At 37.4% G+C, this 12,857-nt stretch overlaps 1 protein-coding gene across 4 annotated transcripts in view; it reads right to left on the bottom strand.

Moving 5' to 3' along the window:
• pde1a (phosphodiesterase 1A, calmodulin-dependent) overlaps positions 1-12,857 on the bottom strand; it is a 77,949-nt gene that overhangs the window by 41,610 nt on the left and 23,482 nt on the right. For 2 of the 4 annotated variants that reach the window (XM_067409559.1, XM_067409558.1), the window contains exon 1: positions 11,254-11,609. The exons of 1 other annotated variant lie outside the window; for it this stretch is intronic. Coding sequence is in view for 1 of the 3 variants with exons in the window: in XM_067409558.1 (XP_067265659.1) it covers positions 11,254-11,306 (53 nt within the window). In the remaining 2 variants the exon portion in view is untranslated. Of the gene's footprint in view, positions 1-9,906; positions 9,968-11,253; positions 11,610-12,857 lie in introns of those variants that run through there. One more of the 4 variants, XM_067409560.1, reaches the window with a different exon arrangement.

Below are 12,857 nucleotides of genomic sequence, written 5' to 3'. Positions count from 1 at the left end.
GGACATTGAATGCCTGAGTAAAAACGACTTTCTGTTTATTGGTGTCAATTGCATACTTTAGCACTTAGTCAAGTATTGCATGATTTCATGTGTTTCTAGCATATTTGGTACTTTGTGGCATATTTAAATGTGTTTCAGGGACTGAGTTACAGTGAGTGAGTGAAGTGACATGTGGCCAAGTATAGTGACCCATATTGGAATTTGTGCTCTGCATTTAACCCATCCAAGTGCACACACACAGCAGTGAACAGCCATTGCTGTGGCACCTGGGGAGCAGTTGGGGGTACAGTGCCTTGCTCAAGAGTCTCACCTTAGTCGTGGTATTGAGGGTTGAGAGACCGCTGGATATTCACTCCCCTCACCGACAATCCCTGCCGAACCTGAGACTCAAACCCATGACCTTTGGGTTACAAGTCCGACTCTCTATCCATTAGGCCACGACTGCCACAGTGTAAAGCATGCCATTTCCTGTTGCCTGCAGGTGGCGCTATGACTAACTGAATATCTGCATGTAGATGTCTTCAGACCAGGACTCTTATCAAACAAGTTTGGCGCAGGTCGGATATGGTGTGCCTGAGTTACAACTGCTTCCTCTTTCATGGTGAAACATTTGACTTTGTCAGGCCACCACAAGGACATGCCCTTCAGCGAAAACTCAAGATCTTCGCAATGTAACATAGCTAAAGTCTTAAGATTAGACTGAGCAAATATGATGTTGTTCTGGTTAAATCTCTATGAGGAGTTAATCACAGTGTAAAACATGTAATTTCCTGTTGCCGGCAGGTGGCGCTATGACTGTAACTGAATATTGGCATGTAGATGTCTTCAGGCCAGGACTCTAATAAAACATGTGAAGTTTGGGACAGATCCAACATTGTATACCCGAGTTACAACAACTTCCTGTTTCATGGCGAAACATCGAACTTTGTCAGGCCGTCACGGACACGCCCTTCAGCGAAAACTCTAGAATCAAGATCTTCGCAATTAAATGTCTCAAAGGCCTTTAGATTAGACTGACCAAATATGACGCTGATCTGATCAAAGCTCTAGGAGAAGTATGTTAAAGTACAACATGTGGAAATGGCAAAAAAATCCAAAATATCTCACTTCCTGCTGGGTTTACAGATTTTGCACCGGGACTTTTTTGTAGGTATTGGGCTGTTACATCTGTCTAGCGAATTTCATAACAGTACGTGAAACGTAGCACGAAGCCCATGCAGCAGGAGACTCCTAGGCGGATCCGCATTCAAGTCGCCAAACCCGCGTGACTGTCACATTCGTTTTGGCACCGCCCAGAGGATCAGCTCTGCCTCCGGGCGGCGCCGTAAATTCTACTGTCAATCAGCGGATCCTGAGCGGACCCATGTCGGATCCGTGGACGCACACGGGCCTTTACTGTAACGGTTGTATCAATTTGCGGGTCCCAAACGGACCCGCCGCGGAGGTAAAGTTTTAATCGCGGATGCAGCGCGGAGCCACGGCGGATCCGCGATCCGCCTTCATTGCAGATCTGTCATATATGATACGTCACTGCATAGGAAACAGTATCAACTCCCTCTCGCTATTGCATGCATATACAGTTTGTGATGCAGCTGCTGTCAAATCCAATACAGTTGGGCTGCTTCATCTGTCAACAAAGGTTTCTTTGCAAACTCTCCATTACACTGTGCCTCGCTGACAAAACAAAATGCTCTGAACAAACATATAATCCTTTGAAATGCCATTAAAATAAGCCATCCACACGTTTCCGCTGCTGGGATCCTTCTTAAGTCTGTACAGAGATGCAAATGAGCTGTTTAAACTAGACCCGCCAAAGCGAATGTTCTTTCACTCTTCCATTTGGCTTGTCGACAAACTCAAGTGCATTGAATATGTCAGAAGCTGTGTACTGTTTCCAGTGTAGACAGCAACAGTGATTATAATGGATTCTATTTGCTTTTGATGTGACACTCATATCAAGTGTAGGCAAAAGTCAGCTGTTAAGTGACTGAATGCCATTGGGCGGGGCCTATGGTGTGATAATGTCTTGCTCTGTAGGAAGGCATATGCAAATGCATTTGCCCATGTGACATCACAAGTCACCCAATATCAAAATGAGCTGTTTTTCAAGCTTGATTAAACAAATGCTTTGTTTATAATGGAGGACATTTTAAGCTATGAAACCTGCAGGATGTTTTAATTGTTTTTAATTGATGTTTTTAAGATTGAAAAATCATTACCCATTTAATCATAACAAAAATAACGAAATAAAAACATGATACAGCAGGACACGTTCAGGATAAGACACTGTCTGCCACAATAATGTAATATTATAATCCTTGAATTATCTTAATTTAACACTGATATGTGATTAATTGGAATTAATCTGATTCAAATAAAGAGCCCTACTTAAAAATGAATTCATAAAAGAGACCAAAGTCTCTCACGGGTCTCACATGGGCCCTGAGTAAATTATAGACACTTGCAGCAAAACTTCTTTTCCTCAAATGGGAATTTAAAGAGGCAATCACTAGATAATCAGGCAGAGAATCACACTGGAGTCCCTGACTTCCTTATTAGGACTCTGTCAATCACGTTCATTTTGTGATTATCAGTCAGATCAGTCTGCTCTTCTATCGAATGCTGGAGCCATTGGCAACAAAGACTCTTCGTCAACTAAGTTTACAATCACACAATGTTTGAGATTTACAAACGTCTTTACTAACAGATGTGACTCTTGAATTGTCCTGCTTATACAATATACCTGATGCCAAGGTCTTTTCTATTCTTACAATTACAGCGTATAACGTATGTAACCTGGTTACTACTGTGAATATCAAGGACGGCGATTTCCATTAACACAACAGAAAGTCTTATCACAACTGATGAAATGTTCTTCAATAAATGGTACAAATTGAGATGCAATTTAATCTTCAAACATTAATTAACTGAATGCTTTTGAATGCTTTTAGAAGTCATTTGACTCACATAAATGAGAGCAGCTCCAGCGGAACTAAAGTGAGCTGTAAAAAGTGTGCATTCAATTCAGATTTAGTATGAGATGGGCTTTAAGATGAGATTTCCAATTGATAACACTGATGCTAATATCTAGAAAAAAAGAGGTTTCTGATATAATATTGATCTACAGTTGCACCAAATGGCATTTGGACAATTATGTCAGAGATAAATATGCCTGAAAGGCATTGCATGCAAAAAAATAAATAAATAAATAAATAAATAGAATAAAATAATAATAATAATAATAATAATAATAATAATAATAAAAATCAAACCAAGTGGCATTCTAAAGAAAAATAACCAAAATAACCAAGGTCAACCAAAATTCACCTTGATAATTTTAGTGGATTTAAAATAACATCATCCAAAAAATGGCTGATATTTAGATTTATGTTTATTTTCTAATGCAATGACTTTTATAAGTGTGACCTAAGTGCCCAAATACTTTATGGACAATTTATATTACACAATATATACCCAAAATTCACTCAACAATATTTGATAACAGAAAAGGGATGGTGATAGTCACTTGAACAATAACAACATCTAAACTACAGAAATTCAGGAAATTCACCCTTCTTGTTTCATTTCTGTGTAAACAAGATTCCATTACATCCAGCAGAGCTCTTCCGACTGGCTTCCAAAAGCACCATAACATCAAGTCAAATGATCCAGAAGAAATGCAAGTGAGCTTTAGAGAAAACCGAGCAAATATATAGTATTTGCTCTTTTCAACAGCTCCTTTAGAAAGCATTTTTATTCTTTCAATTGACTACACATAAAGAATTGAGGGATATCATAGGCAGTGAAGGACACATCTATAGTACTGTAAAAACAACAACAACAACAACAAGCAGATGAAGGCATCTTAGTAGAAAGGGCAAAACCTCAGCAACAAGTTATTATTCAGAGTTGAAGGATGTGGGTGGTGCAACACCAGCCCCTGAACTGTTCATTTACCACAAGAACACCCAAACTAACAAGATGTGCATGTCTCTATTAAAGACTTCTGCATATGGTAATGCAAATCCTACTGATGAAATGATTTATCTGAATGTTAAATTAATATATACAGAACATAAAGTACCACAGTCCTTTATAGCTATAAGTCCCTTCACTCGATGGTCATCTTTACAAGCTAACAAAAATATGTTCTTAAAATGTTTTGCTAATGTTCTTCTTAAAGGTGCTAAAGAGGATCTTTTCGTCGACTGAGAAACCAAAGACTGTTAGTGAGTTTTTGAAATGAGCGCATGCGTAACAACAACTCCCGTCCTTCACAGCTCATTTCGAGGGAACGCCTCCCAAAACTCGTGCACTAGTATTGGAACACGAGTGTTTACCACCGGCATTTGCTGTGTCGTGTTAGTGGATTCATTATGTTGGACTCACCGCAGGTAACTCATAATCTGCAGTTGTTACTCCTGTCTCCTGACAAAAACATCGCATGCGGCGCCTGTGGAGGGTGGAAAGTTACTGGAGCGTGCAGCTGCGCACGTCTCGCACGAGGAACGTCATGGCAGTGATTGACAAGCCAGAGGGACAATCGTTTACGCAATGATATTAATATTGCAAAAATGTATAAAACAAAACATCCTCTTTAGCACCTTTAAAGGATTAGTTCACTTCAGAATTAAAATTTCTTGATAATTTACTCACCCTCATGCCATCCAAGATGTTTATGTCTTTCTTTCTTCAGTCGAAAAGAAATTATTGTTTTTGAGGAAAACATTCCAGGATTTTTCTCCACATAGTGGACTTCAGTGGCAATCAACGGGATGAAGGTCCAAAATTCAGTTTCAATGCAGCTTCAAAGGACTCTACACAATCCCAGCCGAGGAATAAGGGTCTTATCTAGTTAAATTGGCCATTTTCTAAAAAAAAAAAATAATTATATACTTTTAACCACAAATGCTCAGCTTGCACTGCTCTGCGATGTGTCACACATTACTTAATCACATTGGAAAGATCACCCGTGACGTGGGCGGAAGTACTCCATCTCATTTTCTCCTCCAATTTCAAAATCGTCTGACATTGTTCTTTTACCATTTCTCTTTGTAAAGGCCGTTTGACTTAGTCTTTGCACATTCCCTTTGTAAACACTTGCTCGGTACTTCCGCCTATATCACACGTGACCTTTCCAACATGATTATATAATGCATGGCGGATCGCAGAGCAGTGCAAGACGATCATTTGTGGTTAAAAAGTATATAATTTTTTTTTTTATTATTATTATTTCTTTATAAAATGGCAAATCGTTTCACTATATAAGACCCTTATTCCTCGGCTGGGATCATGTAGAGCCCTTTGAAGCTGCACTGAAACTGCAATTTGGACCTTCAACCCATTGGTAGCCATTGAAGTCCACTATATGGAGAAGAATCCTGGAAAGTTTTCCTCAAAAACCTTAATTTCTTTTCAACTGAAGAAAGAAAGATAAATATCTTGGGTGAGTAAATTATCAGGTGATTTTAATTCTGAAGAGAATTATGTGAATTATATCTGAATGTTCAAAAATAATGTATTTGTGCTAATCTTTTGAGAACATTATTAAAGACCAGATAACTTTGAACAAACGTTCTATTAACTTTACTGGAATAATGTTTGTTCATAACCTTGCCAGAACATTAGCCAAAGTTGAGAATGTTCCCTGTTAGCTGGGTGGACACATTATTGGAAGATATATTCCTGTCATGCTAGTACAGCTCGAGTCTATTTCAAAATCTCCAAAACAGATTACGTTTCAATAACATATTTCAAATTAGCAATAGAATCTGACACCACTTTGCTTCGTTATCAAATCATGCAACTGTATTTCTCTATTGGCACTAACAGGCTATTGGCTCTTCTAACTGACAGACGAGAGTGTTGCATTTTCTCCCATTCATTACTCTACAAGTGTCCATACTTATACTGTCCCTGAAAATACACACTACAAACAACCTTTCAGGATAAAACATTAAAAAAAAACCAGAGGCTTATTTCCATCGATTTATTCTTTTGTAATATCATGTCATCAAATTATAAACTGATGGATTAATCTGGTAAATGAATGAGACAGTCACTGTGCCTTTGATTTATTTGACCAATTAATGCACAAACTCCTCACTATTTACACATGAAAGCTAAACTAATCAGACAGCGAATTAATATGATGAGCAGGGTGAAATAGCAGTAACACAATCATTGTAAATGCATTGTCGTGTCATACTCCTTTAAACACAAGATCAGTGATTGATCAAATACCACCCAATAGTAACTATTTACTGAGGGTTTGTCTCATCTATCAAATTGCTTTAGTAAGCATTGTTCTTTACTCTTAAAAAAAAAAAAAAAAAAAAAAGTGCCTAATTTTCTATTAGAAACAAGCCAGAAATGTCAGGGGACGTGTTTGTGAGGTCAGTGGTTTGAAAGCTGAATCTCCCAGTAGATTGAAATGCAATATGTGCCTAAGAGTAAATAAGGCAAGGTTATGACTGTATTCATAATTTTCATTAACTTCCTAAATGTTGCTGGCTTTGATGAGGAACTAGGGGCCAGAGTTTTTCCTTGAAATATGTGCTGACTTATTCCATAGCGACAGACATCAGATTCCGTACCATATGTTCTCAAAACACATATTATAGAGGGCTGATTCTGGTATGCAAACCTTATTAGTGAAGAGTCATGTGATACAGATTGGATCCAAGTCTCATAGGACAAATTAGCACAATTTACATTCTTACACATATGTAAAGCTCAAAGGATCTCAACATATATAATTACTCCTTGCAAAGACAGTGTTGATTTAAAAAAAATAAAAAATAAAAATACTGAGGCCTATTAGGCTGATTGACAGTGGTTTCAGGCAACAAGTGTACATAATTTATGAGAGTAAAAATTTACTCCTCAGCTCATACATTCTGCATAGTTTGGCTTCAAGGTAAACTGAATGTTTGTATTCATCAACTGCATTCCACAGAGTTGCTATTTTTCATATTTATATTAATACACTACCATTCAAAAGTTTGGGGTCTGTGAGATTTTTAATGCTTTTGAAAGTCTCTTATGGTCACCAAGGCTGTATTTAATTGATAAAAAATACAGTGATATTGGTAAATATTAGCTTTTTATTTATTAAAAACATTAACTTTTTCTATTTTAGTATATTTTAAAATGTAATTTATTCCTTTGATGTTTTTAGCATCGTTACTCCTGTCTTCATGGTCACATGATCCTTCAGAAATCATTGTAATATTTTGATTTGCTGCTCAAGATTTCTTCTTATCATTAATATTAACCATGATACATTTTTTCAGGATTCTTTGATGAATAGAAAGTTCAAAAGAACATCATTCAATTGAGATAGAAATCTTTTTATTATAAATGCCTTTACTGTCACTTTTGACTAGTTTAATGCATCCTCTCTAAATAAAAGCATTAATTTCTTTCAAAAAAAACAAAACAAAATCTTACTGACCCTAAAATGTTTATTTTGCATATATATAAGTTTACCTGTAAAACATTTCAGAAAATATTTCTCAGCATATTTTTATACTAAGGTTATATAACGTGTGCCCCCTCTCAAGCAGACGAACAGCTGTTTTGTGTTACAAACAAATTTTATGCAGGTTACATAACCAAAATCACTCATGATCTTCTGTATTCAAAGCCATACCATACAGGCTATACCATCCTACACTCCAACTATACAAGCAGGGTAAAATATTTGCTCTTATAGGTCATTTTTTCACTAGCTAACTGAGGCTGCTAATATCAAATGTGAGTTAACTCAATTGACGTCCTCTGTGCTTTGTTATGAACTTCTATTACCTTGCAAGAGTAAGATGTCAGCTCTGAAAAATGTGCAATGCTCCATTGTTTTCCCTTGACATTACGATAGTATCTGCAAAAATGCAACCTGATAGGTTCTGTTTAATACTTTACTAATTTAGTCTTCAGTCTCTAAGACAGATCCCTTCATTCTTTCCAAGACACTCTTCTTGCATATTCGCAAAGATAAGACTGAATAAGCGCCATAAAAAGATAATGAAGGTCTCATGAAGGAGATGCAACAATTTATTGTCTATTCATAATACAAAGCTACCAAAATAAGCATAACCCAGTCAGGACCAATACGCAAATTCAGCAGAGAAAGGAAACAAAAGAGATGATGGTTGGTTGAATCACGCTGATTCATTTTGTCTGTTTGGTCCTCATAGTAAACGTCAGTTCATCAAAGCGGTCCATGTGATGGATTACAGATGTCATGTCAAACTGCCCAATGGGATGTTACTCATTGCAAACAAATGGTAGAGAAAGTCTAATTTCCAGAGCCTTGCCTGCAAGTTTCAAATCTGTTATTGCCATGCAGGCCTCACAGCTGATATTGGAGTTAGCAGGAGAGGATCCTCAAGGGGAACATCAGGGGTACAAAACATACCATGAAACCCCCAAGAGAGAACAAGAGTCACACACAAAAATATATCCCAGGATAAGTGAAAAGCTAAGAACTCAGAAAGTCCCTCATACAACCACTGCAAACTCAGTACAGCTCTGTAACAAAACCTGGTGAGCTGCTACGTAGTAGCACACATATGTTGTTATCGTTAACAAAAACTTTTAAGTTCATTTTGGGTAAATGAAAAAGTTGAAATAAAATAAAATGGAAACATTAGATGAAAAACTGAAATAAGTTGAAGTTGAAGTATTAAAACTGCTAAAACTAAAATTGAAATAAAAATAAATCAAAGCTAAACATAAATATTAAAAAAAAACTTAGTAAAACTCATAAAAATGACACACAAAAACACACAAAATACTAAAACCTAAACTAAAATTTAAATGAAAACTGAAAATACAAAAATAAAAGCCAATTCAAAATATTAATAAATACTACAGGCATCATAATAGGCATCGTTGGCATACTTCTGACACAAAAAGACTTAAGACAACTTCCGGCCAAATTCTAAAGGCATCACTGCATGTAGAAGGCAGTCCATGATGTTCAGTAAAAATTCCATTCAAGATGGAGGACAAAGCAGGGAAAATGCTAAATATAAACATTTGTATAATTCATTAAATAACAAAAATGATCTATAAATAATATTTTAAAGTATTGCATTTTTATGCATATAAGAGTACCAAATCATTAGCTTTAGCAACATCTTAACGCCAAACTGTACTGGAATCCAGTGGTGGACGAAGTACACAAATCAAGTACTTGAGTAAAAGTACAGATACCCTAATAAAATATTACTGCAATAAAAATTTTAAGTACTCATATTCAAAAGTACTTGATTTTGAATGTACTTAATTATTAAAAGTAAAAAGTACTGATTGATTAATGTATTTATTTTGCAATTTTATATACTCCATCCTACTGCATAAAATAGGATTGGGGGTGGGGGGGTGTGATAGAGCTCAAGGTCCGAACACACCAAGCCGACGCCGACGAACTAGTGGCGATGAAAGCAGACTGCGGGGTTGGCTCACGTTGGCTGGGTCCGGAGTTGCCCTAACACACCAAACCAATGCTAAACAGCCGACGGCCAAGTAGCATGTCCATTCTGTGCCTGCGTAAGATGAAAAGCCTTTCCGTACCAGCAGGCAGCAGTAGCTGAACAGCCAATCAGAATGATCAGATGGACCGATGAGCTCCAACGCCGATCCAACATTTTGAATCGGCCGGAAAAAAACAGACGAGGACCAACTTCAGCCGACGGTGTGGAACACACTGAGAAAACTTAGTCGGCCGACGAACAAAAACTTGGTGTGTTCCTGCCTTTAAATAGATTACAGCTCATTCCAGCATCTCTATGAATTCTTATTCTTATGAATCGTCAAATAGTCAGCACTAGTTCACGAACAACTGACAGTCATGGCCTAAATATGATTTTCATTTACAATAATTCGGCATTAGTAACTTACTTTTCACACCATTAGTCGGGCACACACTTAAGCTCCAAGGATCTCCCGTTCTTGGTTCTTGTCCAGACTTGTGAATTCAGTGAACTGTTGACTGGAAACTCACTCTGACTGGATCATTTGAGTCAGTGGGTTGTTGACTCAAGAACAGATGCAATCACATTCACAAATGAATCATTCAGCGTGATTTGCAAACCAATTTAACAGGTTAATTGAAAAGAATCAGCTTGTTTACTTCTAGGAGCGGGTGAGGATTTCTTCAGTTCAAAATAACAAGGAATGACATGTTTTTATGAAGTGTAGTGGAGTAAAATGTACTTTGGAATGTAGTTAGGTAAAAGTAAAAGATTCCCAAAATAAAAATACTCAAAGTAAAGATACTTGAAAAATGTACAGCAACAAAGTAAAAATACTTTACTGTCCACCACTGCTGAAATCAATTGAGCTTCTCGTGAGAACTGCTATTTGTATGACACATGTACAGTAGTTGCTGTCTGTGTAGTGTTCCAATTCAGCCACTTATGAGGTCCCATACCAGTTAGTACCCTATGTACACAGGTAGCTTGCTAGGTTTGGAACAAAGCCAATATCTCCTAATCCTCAAGAACGCAAAAGCATGCAAAAGAACCTGTTGCACATCTGCTTCCATTTTACATGCAAAAAAGCGATTAGCAACCTGCTTGAAATAACGGAGGAACGCAATGAACCACAGCTTAATGTTCTGCTTCTAATGACTGTGTAACCACATTAGACGGGGGCATTTGGCGAAGGGTATTTTGCTCCCATTCCTTTGAAACACACTGTGGCTGATAAGAGAGCAAAAGCAGATAAGGTTGAAAGTGCCCCTGAGAATCAATGTCACACTTTAGATGCACTGTTTGCTCACAGGTTTGCTCAAAAGAACTCGGTTACTTTCAGCTTGGTCTCAGATGTTTCTCCTGCATTTCTTTAAAATAGAAATAAAGCTAAATGGAACAATTGCTGTTGTACAGAAAGAGTACAATGCTATAAAATTCACATGGATAGCTCAAATAAATTGAAATATGATGAGAAATATTTGAGTCCATACTGAGATATCTCATTTTTGATTGGTATATTGATAAGTCTAAGGACGCTGCTGACAACGATTGCCGTTGAAACCCAAGAAACATCTAAAAAAGAAGCAGATTTCTCAATTTGTTCTCCATTTTTTCTGTTGGCTCTCTAGAAGCAATGCTAAAGCACCACAGAAACAAGTTACAAGTACGCAACACAAACTTTGCAACTTCAAAACAGAGTTTCCTGATAAATTCAATCACAAAAATGAACATTTAACTGGAGCGACCAGGAAGCCACAGCTGAATCGCTTACCTGAATATGGGTCTATGGAGAAGCTTTCTTTTGATGGTCACATACTCATCCATTTAAGAGCACGAGTTCAAGAATTGTGTGAGCAGAGGCTTCAGTCAGACTGTCCCCAGCTGCTCCTCACATTGCCGTGTGCACTCTGCCCGATCCAGCCTCCCTCTCTTCTTTCTTTCTTTCTTTCTCACTGACGGCCCAGTGCAAAAGGCCATGGAGGCCACATCACAGAAAACGCTCAGGCAAACACCAAACGTTAAACTTAGAGAGAGCCAGGCGCCCTGCACCAGAGTTGAACTCTTCACGGTGGCTTTTATCTCTCTGTCCCTCACGCAAAAACGCTTCCTCAATGCCTGCCTCCTCTCCCTTACAGCCACTCTCCCTTCCAGAAAAGCTGTCGAGCACGCAAATTAACATTGGCGGACAGGGTCTGGTCAAAAAAGGGGCTGGACCCATGTCAGGAAACAGTAATTATATCACAATCTGGCTTGTGTTTAGTGTGATGTGTGGACAAAGTTATGCGACGCAGAGTGAGGTGTGCGTTTTTTCGTTTACAACATTTTCGTTCATCTTTTGCAAATATACTGTAACTTGTAAACTCAAAATGACTTCTTAAGATGACAAAACGGCTTAATGTGAGCTCCAACAACTTTCTGAAGTCAGATGAATACGTCTGAACACATAAAACATATACATTTTTATCTCAACAACAGTGATTTGTATTGAGAAATGTTATCTCCACGTGGAAAGACAAACTGATTTGAAGCTTGTTGCATCACGGACTGGTTAGGACATCGTCAGGGTCAGGGGTAGAATGGAAAATTGTCATGGAAAACTAAATACTGACTGTTTTTGGCACTGCAAAACTGCGCTAAAATTATAAGTGGACCTCAGGGAGAAATAAAATGATAAGAAAAGAAAAAAAGAAGAAAGATACGAGCTCTTCAGGGGAGTCTCTCATGCTTTTTTCAAAAGAAACTTGGCTCTTTAGCCGGAGCGGGGCAGACAATCACCTGGAATGGTTACAAACACTAATATGATATTCAAGAGAGAGGATGTCAATCTCAGAGACTAACGGCATGGATACAGACACATCAAAAAGAGAAAAAAGAAACATATCTGGCAAGTGGTACTACAGTATGTTCTCTGGATCTTTAAAAATAACATGTACATTTTGCGGCCTGTCAACTGTTCAAAATATGTAGTATTAGACAAAGGTTATTTGAGCTTAACGCATGACTTTATGAAAGATATATTTTATTGTAAGGTTTATTTGCTACATCAGTGCACTCTTAAAACACTTTTTAAAATAAAGGTTCTTTATTTGCATTGATGGTTCCATGAAGGACCTTCAACATTCACAGAATCTTTCCATTGCAGAAAAGGTTCTTTATAGTGGAAAAGGGTTCTTTAGATTATTAAAATTTCCATCACACTAATAAAAAAATATACACTTTATTTTAAGGTGATACAGTTAGATTGTACTTACTCAAATAAGTACTGAGTAATATTAATTAACTACATGTACTTACTTTAGAGTTACAGTTAGGGTTAGGTTTAGGGTTAGTTACCTGTAATTATGCATAATTTACTGTTATTACATAGTAAATACA

This window comes from Chanodichthys erythropterus, chromosome 14 (assembly GCF_024489055.1).
Source record: "Chanodichthys erythropterus isolate Z2021 chromosome 14, ASM2448905v1, whole genome shotgun sequence".
In the NCBI taxonomy this organism is placed as follows: domain Eukaryota; kingdom Metazoa; phylum Chordata; class Actinopteri; order Cypriniformes; family Xenocyprididae; genus Chanodichthys; species Chanodichthys erythropterus.
This window is presented reverse-complemented; position numbering and strand designations above follow the sequence as displayed.